Source organism: Nilaparvata lugens, chromosome 2 (genome assembly GCF_014356525.2).
Source record: "Nilaparvata lugens isolate BPH chromosome 2, ASM1435652v1, whole genome shotgun sequence".
In the NCBI taxonomy this organism is placed as follows: Eukaryota; Metazoa; Arthropoda; class Insecta; order Hemiptera; family Delphacidae; genus Nilaparvata; species Nilaparvata lugens.
In genome coordinates, this window is record NC_052505.1 from 62,035,729 (window position 1) to 62,055,914 (window position 20,186).

General features: G+C 36.0%; 1 protein-coding gene across 2 annotated transcripts in view; it reads left to right on the forward strand.

The window, feature by feature from the left end:
• The first annotated feature begins 1,465 nt into the window (after window positions 1–1,465).
• Window positions 1,466–20,186, forward strand: part of LOC111043744 (integrator complex subunit 14) — a 41,447-nt gene continuing 22,726 nt past the window's right edge. Inside the window, exons 1-5 of one of the 2 annotated variants that reach the window (XM_039422375.1) lie at window positions 1,466–1,604; window positions 7,447–7,610; window positions 8,955–9,125; window positions 16,177–16,488; window positions 18,642–18,908. In XM_039422375.1, the coding sequence (XP_039278309.1) occupies window positions 1,589–1,604; window positions 7,447–7,610; window positions 8,955–9,125; window positions 16,177–16,488; window positions 18,642–18,908 (930 nt within the window). In that variant the 5' untranslated portion in view covers window positions 1,466–1,588. Of the gene's footprint in view, window positions 1,605–6,286; window positions 6,304–7,446; window positions 7,611–8,954; window positions 9,126–16,176; window positions 16,489–18,641; window positions 18,909–20,186 lie in introns of those variants that run through there. The other variant, XM_039422376.1, reaches the window with a different exon arrangement.

The window sequence follows — 20,186 nt, forward strand, 5'->3', positions numbered from 1 at the left end:
TAGTTGATAATAATACATAATTTTTTTATAAATTGATTTTATCCATATTTTCCATGATAAGATTTTACAACTTGAACATAATTCTGATCCCCCCTCATAATTTTGATCCTGTGTAAGCCCCCCCTCCCCACCACAAAAAGAAAATGTGTAGACGTCTGGATGTCAACTGGACAACCCGTCAGGATGTAACCTCTAAAATTGTTTTTAGCAGACCGGCTGACGCCGTCAACTCCAACTGGTGACATCCAGTATCCAGACTGGATGACCAGTTGACGCGAGCGAGCAAGGAGACACTCTCTCATGCACGGCTTGTCATATGACACGTCAACTCTGTCATGTGTGGTAACGACAGGATGTCACCCGCGATTCCAGTAGTTGCCATGCAAACGAGTTGACAAAACTAATATTTTTATTCAATCACAGAGTCTGAATGCCTTGATTTTAACTTTCTCCTAACCTCAATCTAGTATAAGGAATTCCTATATATAATGGCCTGGAAATGAGTTAGTAGAGGGAGTAAGTTAAGATATTTTTCAGCAGATTCTGGCATTCTACATGTAGACGGTGATAGAAGGAACGATCTGCCAATAATGTCCCGGAGGTGACATGCTGACGGGAAGACCAGTTGACAAAAGTAAGCAAGACAACACTCTGTCGTGCACGGAAACAACAGGATGTCATCTTAGGCTCTACCACAAAATAGAAGGAATTTTCAAGAACTCTTTCTTTTCTGTGGCTCAACTCACACTACGCGACTCAGGTCGAGAAGAGACTCGACTCTAGTCGAGAGCATGTGTTTTCAAATGGTGACAGTCGCGGAGACTAGAATCGACTGGTCTGAGTGTCACCATTTGGAAACACATGCTCTCGACTAGAATCAAGTCTCTTCTCGACGCAGCATGTGTTTTCAAATGGTGACGTCGCGGAAACTAGAATCGACTGGTCTGAGTGACACCATTTGAGAGCACATGCTCTCGACCTGAGGTGAGTAAGTTGAGCCTGCATGACAACGACAGTACGGTATGTCACCTGCAATTCCAGTAGGTGCCATGCAAACGAGTTGATAAATCTAATATTTTTATTCAATCACAATGTCTTGATTCCAACTTTCACTTAGCGATATCTATTTATGAGGGGATAAGCTGTCGCCTGTGGTCAGAAAGCCGAGGTAACAAGTAGACGGGTGGACAACCTGTAAAGTTCCAAAAAAAAAAGATAAAAAAAGCTGAACCAAGTTTATCAGCATAACTAGCAGAGTACCCGTTCTTTGCTAAGGGAATTAAAAGATAAATTATTTCTGCGAGATTATCATTCAAAAAAATTGCTTGCTAAATAGAACAGGATTAAAAATTCCTTTTATAGAATAAAAACGTTACAATTCAAAGAACTGATTGAATGGGAAAATTACTTGAGCATGCGCATTACGGTGCTGTGTAAGGTCAAGATGGATTCTGTTAATATTTTTGTCAGCGTTAGGTTGAGGTTATGTCCTTCCATAGTTTCCATCTGAGTCTGTTGTTTGTTTGTTATTTCAATGTTCACCACATGAAATGAACTATGATTAAATTTATTGAATGCTGACTAGTTGATGGTAAAAATAATTTGTAAGTAAACTATCATTAATAATAATCAGATCATTAGTTTCCTTAATTTGGTAACTAATATAGATGCGCTAAAATATTGCTCTCTGAAACTTATCATGTATTTTTGGTTTTCTATTCAAATTATCCTTGTCTCTTTATTTAGCACAGTCTGATAGTATGTAGGCCTAACTACAAGTCAGGTTTTCGGTAATTGTTGTTTACAATTAATTGATCTTCAAATAATATACCTATTAAATACATGAATCCCTGGCCAAGCAAGGAAGTTGCTGGAAGACTATCTAACAGACAGATACTAATGCGTGGAGCTTAGATAGAAAAACAAAGGCAAAACCATGACCGCCAGATCTCTAGCCCAACCTATGAAAAACGGAGTACCGCAGGGATCTGTGCTGGGACCATTATTATTTCTTATTTACATAAACGGTTTGCCCAAACAACTTTTAATGTTTTCTAAATGTATTCTATTTGCTGATGACACAACTTAAATCATAAATGGAAAAGACCAGGATGAACTACAATTAAATTATAATACTACCATAGCTTCAACAAAAACAGCCCTGTCAAACCTAAAACTTAATATAAACACCTCCAAAAGTACAGTAATAAATTTCAGTACAAGATCAGCAACCGAAAACCAACTAAATACTGATGAAGAGGTGACAGATACAGCTCGATTTTTGGGAATTACACTTGATAGACACCTGACATTGGACAGGTTGACATTGAAAAGTTTATAGGTAAACTATCCTCAGCCCTCTGCCATCAAACGTATAAAGGCAATAGCTGACAAAAAACTGCTCTGATAGCTTACTACTCGCTATTTGCATCACATATGGGCTATGGAATAATAGCATGGAGAGCAGCCCCGCAGACCTACATTGTGCAAGTTCTAATTCTCCAAAAGAATATAATAAGAATAATAAACGGTTTACCACACGATACACACTGCAAACCATACTTCATACAGGATAGGATCCTCACTGTAATATCCCTATACATACTTAAAACAATCTTGCATATACAAAAATTCAAACCAGACAAGCTACACAGAAGAAAAGTCCACGAGCACAATACAAGAAGAAAAAATTATCTTGAAATTCCCTACAACAGACTACAAAAATCACAAAAACAACCAGAATCTTCAGGGTGTAAATTTTTCAACTGCCTACCGGATGACCTCAAACAGATTGAATGTCACAACCAATTCAAAAAGGCGCTCAAAAAGTATCTGACTGAGAACCCTCTGTATTCAATGCAAGAATTAATGGAGCTAAGCGCTCAACGGATCTTCCGCTGATACCCTGACCTCACCCTCCTACATAACCTGACGTGCCCCTGATCTCAATGATATAGGTGGTAAAAAGAAAAAAAAAGTGAATTCGTTGCCAATGCAAAGAACTGGGATTTCCAGATAAGCAGGGTCTAAAGTTTCCAATTAAAGTTTAATAATATGTGCTGTGAACGTGATTGACTCCCAAAAAGAGCTACCTCATACAAATATTGCAGTGAATAGAGTTGCATCTCCAGGGGTTTAGAACCAAGAGTCCCGTTTCCCCTGTATTTTCCTCGAAATGTTGGAAAATCTTATTGCCTGTGATGGTAAGTTATAGTTCCTTGCGAGTCGGTTTCGGGGCAACTCCAGTCTAGTGGAATAATAAATCATGATACTGAGGGTGATTATTTTGTATCATTTGATTATTGATATCATTATTTTGTATCACAATTTCGTATATGGCTGTATCACACCTTTTTGAAGCTGAAAAATTTATATTTATTGTTCACCGCGAGTATTCCGATATCCCTGAAAGTAAGAAGCAAGAAAAATTCATATTTATTGTTCACCGCGAGTATTCCGATATCCCTGAAAGTAAGAAGCAAGAAAAATTCAGCTCGATTTTTGGGAATTACACTTGATAGACACCTGACATTGGACAGGTTGACATTGAAAAGTTTATAGGTAAACTATCCTCAGCCCTCTGCCATCAAACGTATAAAGGCAATAGCTGACAAAAAACTGCTCTGATAGCTTACTACTCGCTATTTGCATCACATATGGGCTATGGAATAATAGCATGGAGAGCAGCCCCGCAGACCTACATTGTGCAAGTTCTAATTCTCCAAAAGAATATAATAAGAATAATAAACGGTTTACCACACGATACACACTGCAAACCATACTTCATACAGGATAGGATCCTCACTGTAATATCCCTATACATACTTAAAACAATCTTGCAGATACAAAAATTCAAACCAGACAAGCTACACAGAAGAAAAGTCCACGAGCACAATACAAGAAGAAAAAATTATCTTGAAATTCCCTACAACAGACTACAAAAATCACAAAAACAACCAGAATCTTCAGGGTGTAAATTTTTCAACTGCCTACCGGATGACCTCAAACAGATTGAATGTCACAACCAATTCAAAAAGGCGCTCAAAAAGTATCTGACTGAGAACCCTCTGTATTCAATGCAAGAATTAATGGAGCTAAGCGCTCAACGGATCTTCCGCTGATACCCTGACCTCACCCTCCTACATAACCTGACGTGCCCCTGATCTCAATGATATAGGTGGTAAAAAGAAAAAAAAAGTGAATTCGTTGCCAATGCAAAGAACTGGGATTTCCAGATAAGCAGGGTCTAAAGTTTCCAATTAAAGTTTAATAATATGTGCTGTGAACGTGATTGACTCCCAAAAAGAGCTACCTCATACAAATATTGCAGTGAATAGAGTTGCATCTCCAGGGGTTTAGAACCAAGAGTCCCGTTTCCCCTGTATTTTCCTCGAAATGTTGGAAAATCTTATTGCCTGTGATGGTAAGTTATAGTTCCTTGCGAGTCGGTTTCGGGGCAACTCCAGTCTAGTGGAATAATAAATCATGATACTGAGGGTGATTATTTTGTATCATTTGATTATTGATATCATTATTTTGTATCACAATTTCGTATATGGCTGTATCACACCTTTTTGAAGCTGAAAAATTTATATTTATTGTTCACCGCGAGTATTCCGATATCCCTGAAAGTAAGAAGCAAGAAAAATTCATATTTATTGTTCACCGCAAGTATCCCGATATCCCTAAACGTTACCAGCAGTAATCCCTGAAGCTGAAAAATGACTCGAAGCCTTATGCTGCACTAGTAGCACATTGTAGAAAGCTAGTGCGTGACCCCAGGAACTGGTCATAGATGATTTTACTGTAAAAAGATGAATGATAGGTTATAATTGTACTATTTTGATCCACCATATATTATCTTAATTTTCTGAGGACAGCATTCTGGACAGTTTCCTGTAACACCTCTGGAAATTGAGATGGGGTCATCTGCAAAGAACACTACCCTCTGACTGCTTTAGAGGTCATTCATAAGCATCAAGGGGCCAAAACAGTGCTCGATCTAGTATGTCATTTTGAACACAAAATCACAAGAAATAAACGGAGGTTACTCATCATAAATTTTTAAAAAAGATTTAGTTTTACTTACCTCACTTTGTTCACAACACCTCTAATATATTAGGTTAGGAAAAGCTTAGGTTAGGGAAAGCTTTAGGTTAGAAAAGTTTTTGTTAGGAAAAAGCTTTAGGTTAGGGAAGTTTAGGTTAGGAAAATCATAATTTGATGATTTCGATAGTCAAAATGGCTGTTTTTATTCTAAAAACAATATTGACCGCCGTTTAATTTTTGTGATTTTGTGCTCAAAATAACATACTAAATCGATCCCAACCAAAAATTTGAGGACATGTATTTTGCCATTGGACTTATACTTACACCCAAAACAGAGCACTGTGATACTCTGTGCTCCAAACAATGTGAGGCAAGGAATTCGCCATCCTCGAAAATTATCTGGATCTTTCCTGTCAGTGCTAGTAGAGCACTTCTTACGGGTTTCAGGGCAGAGCATGGAGCATGGTTGCTGATTACCTACGAGAGAGACAGCAGGTTGTATGGTTGTATCTATTATGGGTACTACCTCTGGTAGGGCATGTTTACCAGATGGAGTACCCCAGGGCCCGGTGCTTGAAACATTGTTATTCTCAATAATGATTAATGACTTGCACCTGGACAACCCCAGCCTGCTTTATGCCGACTACACCACCATCATGGGACAGCGCAAAGGGCCCCAGGCAGCCAAGCTGATGGCCCATGAGCTTTTTTTTTTTTTGACTTGTAGCTTTTCAAAGAGGCCAAGAGTTGGTTCAGAGAAAATGCGAAAATAAGCTGAAATTGAATGAAAGCCTAACTCAGGAGATAATATGTAATTTGGCCAGATCAGAAGAAGTTAGTGCAGCTCCTAACTCTTTGCTTGGATTCAGCGTGAACACCAAATTGTATTGGGAGCCTCACATTGTTGGAGTCTGCAAAAAGCTGCCACAAGTAATCTACTTACTTTGTAAAATGAGATGACTTCTGAGTGCACAACTATTGATTATGTTGTTTCACGCGATGTTGATGTGTTCAGCTGTCATATCCAGTATGGAATATTGGTGTGGGGACATTCGGCTCATGCAAAGGACATTCTCATACTTCAAAAGAAAGCACTCCGTGTGATGAAGTTTAGCAAGTTTGATACTCATTGACAGCCCATATTCCAACGGCTGGGTATTCATACTGTGTATGGACTGTACTGTACATATTAGCATCACTACTTCATGTCAAAAAACACCTGTCTACGTTATCCCTGTAATTAATCTGAGCTGGGTAAGTTTGTTTCAATCATGATATTTCTGTATGTGGATTTTTTGTTGTTAGTTTTCACAACATTTGCAAAGTTCAATTTATTTTATTTTCTATCAGGCTGAGTAGGTCTTTTAGATTTCTTTGTTATCATCTTCCAGGTAGCTTTGCCATTATTAGCCTTGTCTGGTGAGTTGCTAAGGCTTATTTTGCGTTGATCATTTTGAGTAAAACTAGTTTTATCACATAGATTTACAAATAGATTATCACAAGGGTTAGGCTATCACAGATATTATTTTGATTTGTAGCAAGGCTAGTGGTCTTTCATCAACTTGGAATTTCGTCTGTGTTTGGAAGTTCATCTTCAATATCAATTACAGAGTTTTCATTATTCATACTTTTAATAATCAAACTCAAAGTCTAAAATTATACTAGGCTATATACATTAATAAAACAACTAAACTGCTGCTTGGCAACTTGGCTTATTACTATTATTATTATTATTATTAATTAATTATAAATTATAAATAAGTTTGTTGTTTTTTTAGAAAATCATGTTTAAAGATCAACATAGTTATGATCATGCTTTTGTTATTGTGGTTGATGTCCACATGACTGTCCTGTTAACTTGTGCGTGGGTAATGGAATAGAGCGAGGGTGAATGATGAGGATGAGGTGATCAAACGTCCATTGCTACCGGTGGGATTTGAGCCCACGACCAGATAGGACTAGCAGACTCAAAGGTGTAACGCCTTAGGCTGCCCATTTATGGTGGAACATGCATGGTTAACGTGCATGTCATGCTTGTTTATCATGTACATACATGTATGTTCATCATGCATGCTCATCATCAGCGAGAGGCTTCTAACATAAAATGAACAACCAATAACAATACATAATCCACTGGAAAATTTATAATTGTAATGATAGGAAAATAATTCAACCTCAAATAGAGCAGCAAAGTAAAAAAAAAATCAGAAATACAAAACCTAACCTCAAAAGATTTTGCTCGCAACAATTTATAATGTCACGTGGATCATGCACGTTTACCATGCATGTTCCACCGTTAATAGGCAGCGTTAGTTCTCTTAGCTAATCTGGTCATGTTTGATTAGAGTCACCATTCTAGTCGACCATCTTCAACTTTATAAACATTATATTTTGCAGATAAAATGCCAACCATTGTAGCAGTTGATGTTTCACTGTCAATGGCGCAGCCTGTTGCACTTGAATCTGGCGAAACGTTCACTCGGCTTCAACTCGCAATTCATGGAATCAACACTCTTCTCGATTACTTCTCACTCTACTCTAAACTCGAATTTGTCGCTGTTGTAAGTTTTTGTTTCTTACACTTTTGCTATACACTTCACTTCAAACTTTCAGCACTGATTGATTGTGAGCATCTATTTTATTTATTTATAAGGAAAGTCTGAAAGTTTTAAGTGGATCTTACTGTATAGATGTACCACGGGATGGTCCCTGGCCGATAGAATGCAGCGAAATATTCCATTAATACACCCAAATCATTCTTATGAACTATTTTTTCAAATAGCTGTGTTTTAGTGCTAAACACTTTCAGTTGGCTACTTAGTTTTCAAACAAAAAATGTTATTTGTGCACACGCTTTAGATAATTTCTTCTTCAATTGTCAGCCAGGGACCTCGTGATATGGCATCTGTACAATACTGGTCATTTCTAAATTCTAAATTAAATCAATTTATCCATTTCCCAGAATGTTATATGAAAAAAATGAGATACAATATAAAAATAATAAATCTATATATCCAAGGAAACACCTTTAAAGACTACTGGTTTGTGTGTAGGAGAGAGTTCAATGATATAATAAAGATATTTCTACTTATTTGCCTTTCAGTATAAATCATATCAAAATAATTTTTAAATTATTCCTTTTGGGAAATATTTTAACGACACTAAAGTCTAATATCCTCTAAGTCTAAGGAGTCCGTTCCCACTCAAGACGTCAAACCTGCACTTGCAGACCAGAGTATTTATCAGTTATCATCTTAATTACAAGCTATCACCGTAATATAACAACTAAAAAGCTATCTCAGTAATATCTTTAAATATTAGTTATTAGAACTAGTACGCACTGTGGAACATTGAGTGTTGAAAATGGATTCTAAAAATCCGAAAGCGCTCCACAGTGAGTACTAGCTTTAATAACTAATATTCAAAGATATATTAGACTGTAGTGTCGTTAAAATAGTTAACAAAAGGATTATTACTCGCAGTTCGTTATCGATAATGAAATAGATGAGTTTAAATTATTAATATTCATAATAACAACATCTTAAGGATAAATATAATGAAATAAAAAGGGAGGATAACAATACATTAGAAAGTGAATAAATGATGTTGATAATTGAGTGAAAAAAATAATACATGGAATAGGAAATATTTGTGAGTGTGGGATAGAATGATACCCATTGAGTTAAGATTTGATTCCGCAACGGGATTGAAGGAGTTGCTCGGCCGTCCTCCAGCCCACATGGTACTAGAAAATACCATTGAATTTTCCAGATTAGGTTAAAACCTACTTGTGAATTGTTATTAAATGACGAATCCTATTGCTTACACTGAAATTTTTACGGCTACAATTTTTTCTATTCTTGAATAATTCAACGAAATCTAATGACTTCCGCTCTTTCCTACAGGTGGCGTTCTCCTCAGCATGTGAAGTAATATCGCATTTCACGAGAGATTTTGATCAGTTGAAATTGAAACTGAACCGACTTGAGGAATGTGACAAGCAGGATATTGAAGCTGCACTACAGGCTATCAACACTATTGTGCTCAGTGAATGGGGTACAGCCACTCCTTGTCAGGTAAGCATTCATGCTTCTAATTGAATGGAGAGACTTGAAGCTATCACAGCCACATATGCTACTTACTACGTACTTCTTTGGTTATGACATCGCCACTTCAGCAAACGAGCTATTCAGAGATTCTGAAGGATGCCTTTTCAACTTTTTAAGCTTCTACTATCATTTCTCATTGAAATAAAAGCATTATTATTATAGCAGCCACATATTTATTCAAATAACCAGATACCGGTCTCGGCTATTACATATTATGAATGTCTTGTAAACTGCCATTGAGTGTACCACAGATTGAGAATGGTGTAGCAACCAAAACTGGTATCTTGTTTTTCTAAATAAATTTGTCGAAAGTTCTATTTTCTACTGGATGTTCTATCCCCGCAAAACCAGGGTTTCATTTGAAGTTTGAGCTTAAACTTGTGAAAATAAAATATTTCCAGTAGAAAAAGACAGAACATTATGTATTTATTTAATCATGAATGAAACAAAAATTCTATGTTATATCTGAATATAGTGTTCAATTCATTAAAACATAATTGAATCGTGATATTTATAAGTTGTTATTCGATTATACAGTGATGACCAAACTGGGGTACCTACGCAAGACATTTCAACGGATCCCGGACATATGAATTACATCTCTTCCCATGCTTTATCAAGCGTAATTTAATGTATTATAATTGAAATAGTAATCGCTGTTCAGAGACCATAATTGGAATAATTACTAGGCTAAACTCTCACAGCATATTTTTCTAGCTTCTAATTCGGCAATTATGTTAATACTATATTCAATTGTATTAAAATAGGCTCTTCTATACAATAATATTATAGTACTCAATCTTCCTTATATGTATGGAGAGGCTTTGTGGAGGAGGCCGAGGGCCACATCGGCCTGTAGCGCCAAGGAGTAAGTAAGTAAATCTTCCTTTTACAAATAACACGTTATCTGGTCATTAGCTCAGATTACAGCGTGTAAACAAATCTCAAAACAAAATTCAATATGACCGCTTGTCTAGACTTCTTTCTATAGACCTTGCAAGTCTCCAATTAGGAAAAAATTACCATATGTATCGGCCACAGTTATTATCATTAGTTTTACAAAAGCCATTGAATATAACTATATGATATTTTAGAATGTTATGAAACACATGTGTCGTATGTGCTTGAGTTGATTAGAATCAAGCACGTTTGAGATTGCTGGAATACTAGATTATTTTTGAATCAAAAATATACAATGCTATAAATGAATACAGTACCGAATCAAAGTTTGAAGAGTATTATTAAATTTACTTTCAATGAGGGTTTCAACTGTTTTAAGCTTGATTTGTCTTAAAGGTAAGAATAGAATGTTAAGCACGTCTTTCGATTGAGGAACCAAGAAACAAGCTTATTCTTATAATCACATATTTAATATCACACATTAATATTTATTTCACACATCAAATATTTGATAATCGAAGGACGTACTCAACATTTTAAAAAATAATTGGAAAGCAATGAAAAATATGTGTTTTCTTTTATAGGTAAATGGTATCCTCTGAAGTAATGTTAGAAACAGCCTCAGGCTGGAGTGGGGGGAGCACAGTGTGAGTAAAGGCATTAGCACCCCCACAGGAAAGAAATGGTATCCTCAATAAAAATTTGAAATTGATCTTATTATGACAGTTGAAATTACACGTTCTTATTTGTCTGTGATACTTGATGTATCACAGCAAAACAACTAGAGTTGCTTTATTGAACTTGACATGTGTAAATGATGGAACTTTTGAATTTACTTGCAATGAAATGCATACATGTCAGTTCACCCATCCATCATTGGAAGTTCAATAATTCAGACAACAATCGTTTATGCACATCCGTTTTTTAATCTCTAGCGACCTAGCTTCTCGAGTCGAAGCTCACACAAAAATTATTGTGTAATAATAACATCAATTTGTTAGTCCCGTAAAGACAGAAGACACCTGTATAAATATGTTCTGAATAGAGTACATGTTTCTGATCTACGTAGCGATCTGTTTCATCTGTGAAGCTTATTGCTTCGAATTCTTGATATTCTCATTCATAGATAAATATATAATCTATTTCGAAAATAATGTGAAGACTTGAGAGAATGTTCAGAATGAATCACCACCTTTTTGACCTTTATCTGCCTCATCTACTTATTGCATCTTATCTTCATATTGTTGCATAATTATCTCTTCATTTCTTACTTGAAAAAATATGAAGTCATAACCTATGATAGTAAAAACCATGAAATAGTTCATATAACATTCCAGTCGATAATGTTTCTGATCTATCGTCAAAAACTCAATTACGTATTAGACAATAAAAGATTTAGGTGTAAAGTATTCTCAACATTCAAAAAAACATATAAAAACATTCAAAAGTATCACTCGTCAAGGATCGTTCATCAAACTATTTTTCAAAATATGTTTTACAAACATCTTTCAATATTCATCTTTTGATAAATACAAGACTGTTTCCTCCCTATCACATCCTTTCCTCACACACTAGGCTACTCTTTCTAATGCTTCCCTGCATTGTAAGTCTTCTTATCACTTGGGTAACCATAGTTGGGAGAGCTTTCGATTCGCTACCCTTCTCTACACCATAACTTCCCTTGTATCAATTAACCTTTTTTTCCATCGTTCTCATTGACTAACCTCAATATTGCATTGTAACGTTTGTGTGCTGAGTGATGCTGATATTGATGTAGACTTAATGTAGTGTTGATTACTCATATAGGTCTAAACAAAGATGTCAGGATAGCAATGTTGAATATGAAGCGACCAAATTGAATCTTAAATCGGGTGGCATATTTAAAAAGCCAATAAAATTAGAACAACCTTATCTCTGGGGGAATCTGAATAATTTAATTCCGTCGGTCGATTTATTTTTACAATTTGGAGGTGGAAAGTATTTCATATTTTAGCAAAAACGTACTATTGTCAACCGCACATAAATAGTCCGAGGGAAATTGGAACGGCTGAGTACCTCCTCATCTCCCTGCACCCATAAACTTTGCCAATTCGTCAGGTTTATTATAAAGATAATATCGGGGACTGAGCTTCGCTCTGGAGTACAAAAGCATAAAAAATGATTAAGAAAGAAGAAATTATAATAACATTCATAGTTCATACAGAAATAATGTTCTACGGAATAATTTAATCAGGATTGAAAATAAGCTTTTTTGCAACCGGCACTAAGTACCTGATTGAATGATTACAAAAGTAAAACAGCTGAGTCATAATTTTGACACAGTCCCACATACATGAACTCAACTCGCTCACTCACTTCCATCATCAACAGACGACGAAATAATTATTATCAGCTGTTTTTCCAAGGATGGATAATATTTATCCTTTTAATGTCCTTCAGCAAGTTTTCCCAGGGATGAGACCTAGTGCAATCGAATTTTTGTATTATAAACCTACTATTTTCTGAATTTCGTGAGAATCGTTAGAGCCGTTTTCGAGATCCGGTGAAATACAAATATATAAACAGAAATTGCTCGTTTAATAGTATAGGATTATTCAATTCCCATTTATAACAGCTGAGGATAACGTTGTTCAACTCTTTCAATTTATTTCAATTTATTAAAAACACACAAAACAAAATTACAAAGAATTACGAAACAAATAAAACACAATAAGATGTTACAAATATAAAAAAACCATGGGCTTTGTGGTTGGGTGTGTTGGAGAAGAGAAAAAAAGAGAGGAAGATACCTAGCCAACTATGGTTTCCCATGTAATAGGCAGGCAAAGAAGAGAAGAGAAGTAATGAGGAAAAAAGGGAAGGGAGAAATGGGGGGAAGGAAGAAAACAGAGGAATAGGTACTCAAAATAAAGGTAAGCGAGTCCACTGAAAAATGAAAAAACAATACTGGAGCAGAAATCTCGAGTCATCTCTTTCCTGTATAGAGCTACTTTTATAGAAATAGAAAGAAAAAAAATCCCAGCACCCTCCCTGAAACATTCAACCACAACATGCCTCGGACACCGATGCCACCCCCAAGCGATACGAAGCAAATAAAAAAACACTGCTAGAAGATTCTCACCTCGATCACATGCCAGTGCACTCACACGACTCTATGAACCGAAACCACAAACTGTGGATTCAAACTCGCATGATTCCACCAAAAATGGGGCCACCGGTGTCCAACTGGATCAAGCTTACCACCCCATCCCTGTCCAACTTTGCCGCTTCACAAATATGAAATTCTTCTTCAACATTTATAAAGCGGCAAAACCAAACAGAGATAAAACAATAAACTCAATCCAACTAGACACCAACAACCCCGTCCCAGACAGAATCATGCGAATCCAAATCCACAACCCACAGTTTCAGCTCACAAAACCACACGAATACACCAACACACGATCGAAACAAGAATCCCCCAGCAGCACTCCCTTCATCCACTTCACACCACTCGAAAGCGGCATCAATGTCCGAAACTTGCCGCGATCAAACATCTCAAAAAGGGCACCAAGACCTCCATTCCTCCTTCTATCTCGAGTCATATATCTAAATGGAAGAAGAAATTACTGTATGTCCAGTTTTTTATATCCAGTTATTTTTTCCGCTGATCTTATTGTCCATGAGAAAGTGATTTGGAATGAGGTTTATTATTTTAGTACCTATGTAAATTAACTGCCTCCTTATACATTCAATATTAGTGTTATAGGTTACATATTTGTTAACAGTGGCCCTTAGATTATAATAATGAATTGTATAGTTTATTGTGAGAGGAAAATCGGATCTATATTTTATTAAGTACTCAATAACGGTTTTTATGTATAATTGACGTATAGTCATGACCTCAAAATCACTAAAAACCATAACTGTTGGATAGAGCCTGGGTTTGCTTAATATAGTTTCAATATTATCAGTTTTTGTGCTACAAATAATTCAGCAATATGACAGTTGAAACAGCCTCCCCAAACAACTATGCCATACTGCAGAATTGACTTGACTAGAGCATGATACATCATTTTCAGGTGGTTCTTATTAAGAATTCTGTTAACTTGGTAAAATTTAAATATAAATATCTAATTTTTCTACATATGTATTTAATATGAACATCCCATTTAAGGTTTTCATTAATTATGATTCCCAAGTACTTAGTATTATTGACTTTTTTAATGGTGGGACAATCACAATTACCCAAGTTTAAATTGCACTGAGAATGGAGTCTCAAATCTTGATTCTCGTTAGGCTGCCCTACTCTATTTGCAGAGAAAGTTATGTAATTAGTTTTTTCAATATTTAAACCTAAGGTATTCTTATCTAATCACTTCTTAATTAAAAGCATATTATTATCTAACCACTTCTTAATTAAAAGCATATTATTTTCAGCTATGGTATGAACTTCATTCCATGAATTACCGTGAAAAATAGCTGCAGTATCATCTGCAAAGGATATCACAGTTGAGTTTAGAAGTCTTAAATTTAAAAAGTCATTTACATAGAGTATGAAAAGGATGGGAGAAAGTACAGTACCTTGAGGAAGACCATACGAAGTTAAGTTAGTTACACTAGATTGACCATTTATTGTTAAGGACTGGGTTCTATTACTCATATAGCTTTTGAACAATTTAAGCGAGACTCCTCTGAAACCATAGGACTTCAGTTTATTGAACAAAGTATTATGAGGTATTGTATCAAATAAAGCATTGTGTAAATCCAGGAAGACCGCAATAGTTTTCTTATTGGAGTTTATTTTATCAGATAAAGTATTGATGAATTTTATTAGATCGTCAGATGTACTTTTACCATTTTGGAAACCGAATTGGTTCTTGTTGATTATTTTGTTAAGATTCAAGAAAGAAACAACTCTTGGCCTTATTAGTTTCTCAATTATTTTAGCAAGGTTGCTGATAAGACAAAAAAATATCTTATTTGACAACGTTGCACTTGTGGCGTGCGTGGCGAGCATGACAGTGCTTTCCAGTAGCGCTGCCACCACCAGGTTTTTAGGGTCCTGGGCCCTGCTACTTTTATAGGATAATATTATGAAATAAATATGCAAATTCACCTAAACAATCTCACTCTATTGAAAAAATCCCATAACAAACATCTATACTCTCTCTTTCTCTCTCTAAACATAATCATTCCTCAATCACTTTACTAAAAACGAAATCTCACTATCTCACGCACAATCTTCCTCTAGCGCGCCTCGGAACGTTCTCCTTCTAGTTTCGCCTCTACGTGGTCATCACTCTCTCAGCTAACCGGTACAAAAGTCCAATTTGGTGGCCTGAGTGATGACTCCGCTATTCTATTAATTAATATCCTATGAGAGCGGTGTGTTTGAATTGTTACACACTCATCTGTTCCAATTTCCATCGGACTATTTTTGAGCGGTTGACTTCAGTATACTAAAAATTAAAAGTAAACAAACCGCTCATTAGGCCACCATACATATTGTGGCCATCTGCTGCAATGCATCATGATATCGTGTCCTAACCTCTCTCTTTAGACCTTGGTTCATTCTGATATTAATGTTGATGTGATGTTTGAATAATAATAAATTGAAAAATCGAAATGATAGAAAGTGAGATCGGCTACTGAAACTGTTTGAGTAGAAAAGAGAAAATATACTGTATTATGGGACAATAGTATTGTTGTATTGTTATACAATAATATTGAGAGAATTAATGACAATGAAAAATAATATTGAGATGCTCAATATTTGTGCTCAAACTATTGAATACAATGCCATTGCTTTAGCTACATTTGTTAGAAATGGACTCGCTTATAAAATTGTAATATTTTTTCTGTCTTTTTTCCTATCTTCCTCTCCTATTCTTCCCTTTTTCGTCCCTCTTCACCCTTCATTCCTTACTTTTATACCCTCTACCAGCAGACCATGGGAAATCGTAGTTGGCTAGGTGTTTTTCCTCCTCTCTTTCTTTTCAGCACACTTCACTATGAAGTTTGTATTTTGATTGTGTTGTTTTGTATTTTTATTTTATTTGTGAATTTCGTGTTGAATTGAATAAAATGATTGATTGAATCATCTTAAATTATGGTGGTTATAATATTTTTGTGGTAGGTAATTGTGATAACGGACGGGGACTTGACGAAGGTGAGCCAACCGAGCGCTGCGCTGCCGTTCCCGTTTCCGGGCAAGATGGTGGCGGTGGCCCTGACAGCGGCCGGCAGCCACACGCCCAACCTGCGGCGCCTGGTGGAGGCGTCCGGTGGCCCCGATGGCTGCGTCCTCATGCCCGACAGCCAGCACCTGTCCCCCGCCTGTGTGCACTCTCTCTTCCACAAGCTCGCCCAAGACAACTACAGCTCGTTCACCGGCACGCTCAAGTGCGGACACCTCGCCTGTAAAGTCATTCTGTCGCCGTCGCCGGTGGTAAGAGCAACCAACACCCTACATTGTACTAATGCCCCATCTACGTGTTGGCCCAATTAAGGCCAATGTCGGCCAAACACGTTACCTGGCTGGGCAAACATGTGGCTGCAGCATTAGATTCACTTTAAACTGTTAGCACCGGTTGGATGGAAAACTGAAAGTTTAAAGTGAATCTTAATAATTTTTTTATTCAAGGGCCCACCCAACAAGTTTTTCAGTTGACTAAGGAATGCACTACGCGTATTTATATTGAATATATTTCCAAGAGTAAACTTCTAGGCACCAATTCGCTTGAAATACATGTTAAATAAATCGATTTCCGAGAGCTCCATTGAACTATCATATTATATTGTATATGTAATAAATATTATTGATTATTGGATATCATCATATATTTATCTAGTCATAGATATTTGACCTAATTTTATAACGGATTTATCCTCATATTAAGCAACGCGCACACACATCGATTTTTGTTCGTACGGTATTTTGTCGTCCTTATAAATTCTATTAGACTAAACAGATGATTTCAAACAGATGATGTTTGTCAAGCTCCGTTTAATCTGATAGAATCCATAAGGACGGCAAAATATCGTACGAACAAAAATCTATGCGTGTGTGTGCGGGGCTTTAGTGAGCATAGCATAAATGTTTTTGTTACTGTAACTATATTACCCATTTAGTGGGTCTTAGAATTTAAAATTTGGTCTTAGAATGATTTAATTCGTTTTAAAAGTATTTTTAAAGTTAATACTCTGTGTTTTTGTTTGGATTGTAAATTGCAGTGTGTAATCAAAAATGTGTAAGTGACCTATAACCTAGCAATATGTGGACTGTCGTATAAATTAGAATTGGATCCGTTTTGGACTTAGGCCTGTGGTACTTTTCTGGAAGTTGTGTTATGTTGAGTGATTAATGATTGAATATTAAACCCGTGTATCAAATATTGAAAAAATGAGCTATTACACTATAAAAGATCATTGATCAACGTTTTGACCATATACGAATATGACCTTATCCTTATGTATGACCGCATAATGGGGCCTTTAAGGTAGTTACTGAATCGCGACATGGTTCTGCCTCGAATAATTGTTTACTCAATCAAAAATTGTTTGTAAGCCATTGTACCAGTAGCTTTGACATGAATAGGCTATTATTTAATGAATTAACTCGTATTTAATCGATAAAATCGTTGATTGTTCTTAGGCTTACAAGTGAGTGATATAACTCTATTATTGGGAATAAAGCAGTCAGGCATGCACAGTTGGCTTATTTGAACTTCTGCCTGCCCCCGCACCGAAAAATAGGGATCATCTTGTGAGACCATCTGTAGATGGTTCAGTCACAAAGAAAGCTATGTGCCAAGAGGCCCCTGAAACTTCAAGCTTTTCTCGTGGTTGAATTATTATTATTATTAAATCATCTATTGACCACCTATAACAATTGAATGTAGATTCGTCAAAATTTAAGTCTATTATATAAATACTATATCCTCTAATCAATCAGTTGCTCGAAATTAGCTATAAATTCCGCAATTGAATAAGTGCAGATATTCAATAGCTCATTTTTCATTTTTTTCTAAAATCCTTACCGTTCATTTCCTTGAGATGCGTTGGTAGAGCACTGAACAATCCTATACCAGCGCTTTTCACTCCCCGCTGATAAAAGAGTTGTGTGGTAAACTTCATCTCTTGAGTTTTACCAGTATCGAGTTTCGTAGTTGTGAAATACTTCTCCTATATTGTACCTTTGTTCTTCATAAATAAATCAGCTCATAAATATAGAGACTAGGTAACTGAAGGAATTTTAATTATTTAAAAATCAGACGACAACTGGTTCGTATTCTATATCATGCAATTAGGCTACTCTCAATGCTCATTTCTGGAGTCTGAATATCTCAATAACCCCATTCGAATTTCCCCAGAAAACAATACCAAATGTCGAGAGGGAATTAAATATTTAAGAATATACCTGTCTGAGTAATTCTTTCCTTAGCAGTGACTTTAAATCTCTAATTGCAAAAAGTGCAGAGTCAAGTTTTCCTTTTGAGTATGCCAAATGTAGTTTCTATGAAATCTCTGAATCGATAACTATCCCAAGAATCATCCTTATAAGCACAGTAACAGATTACTTACCACTTGATTCGCTTGCAGCCGTACACAAAAACGACAGACTTCGACGTGGAAACGATGAGCCTGTCGGGCGTGCTGGAGGTGTGTGGCTTCGTGGAGGTGGCTCACGTGGGGAGTCCGGCCGCCGTGTCCCGCCACCTGGTACTGCCCCACCCCGCCTCCAACCCCGCCCCCCACCCTGCCCCCGCCCCATCACCGGTCAAGACCGAGGCGCCAGAGTCGGACGATGACAATCACGATGACGGCCGAACGCCTTCATTCTGCGTGCTTTTGCATGGTGCTCTCAAGGTAACCAACAATAATAACTATAACTATTCTATTTATTTATGTTTCCTGGACATAAGGAGATTACATTTTACAACACCAAATTTTTGCCGGTACAAAGCACGGGTTACCTGCTAGTTGATAATAAACCAAAAACTGATCAGTATCAACCACTCATATAGTTTCGTAATTACTTATCAGTTATATTGATCAGTAAATGAACCAGTATTCGCTTATCTATCACATAGCCATTGATTCGCTGTAACTACTAATATATTCAAGTATATAATATTCAATTCTGGGCATCAAGCCCAGGAATTGATAATATTAGTAATTCAATCCTTGAAAAATAGCCTAAATAATTTCTAAACCACTAACTATTATTTTAAATCATTTTTTTGAACAAGGCTATTTTCCTAAACATTTCGAAAAGCTAAAATAAAACCCGCTTTTCAAACAAGGTGATCCCTCATATAGTTTCGTAATTACTTATCAGTTATATTGATCAGTAAATGAACCAGTATTCGCTTATCTATCACATAGCCATTGATTCGCTGTAACTACTAATATATTCAAGTATATAATATTCAATTCTGGGCATCAAGCCCAGGAATTGATAATATTAGTAATTCAATCCTTGAAAAATAGCCTAAATAATTTCTAAACCACTAACTATTATTTTAAATCATTTTTTTGAACAAGGCTACTTTCCTAAACATTTCGAAAAGCTAAAATAAAACCCGCTTTTCAAACAAGGTGATCCCTCATATAGTTTCGTAATTACTTATCAGTTATATTGATCAGTAAATGAACCAGTATTCGCTTATCTATCACATAGCCGTTATATTGATCAGTAAATGAACCAGTATTCGCTTATCTATCACATAGCCATTGATTCGCTGTAACTACTAATATATTCAAGTATATAATATTCAATTCTGGGCATTCAAGTCCAGGAATTGATAATATTAGTAATTCAATCCTTGAAAAATAGCCTAAATAATTTCTAAACCACTGACTATTATTTTAAATCATTTTTTTGAACAAGGCTACTTTCCTAAACATTTCGAAAAGCTAAAATAAAACCCGCTTTTCAAACAAGGTGATCCTCATATAGTTTCGTAATTACTTATCAGTTATATTGATCAGTAAATGAACCAGTATTCGCTTATCTATCACATAGCCGTTATATTGATCAGTAAATGAACCAGTATTCGCTTATCTATCACATATTTCAAATTTCAAATTTCAAATTTTATTTATTCAAGTAAGTTACAATACATTCTGGTTCATACACGAATC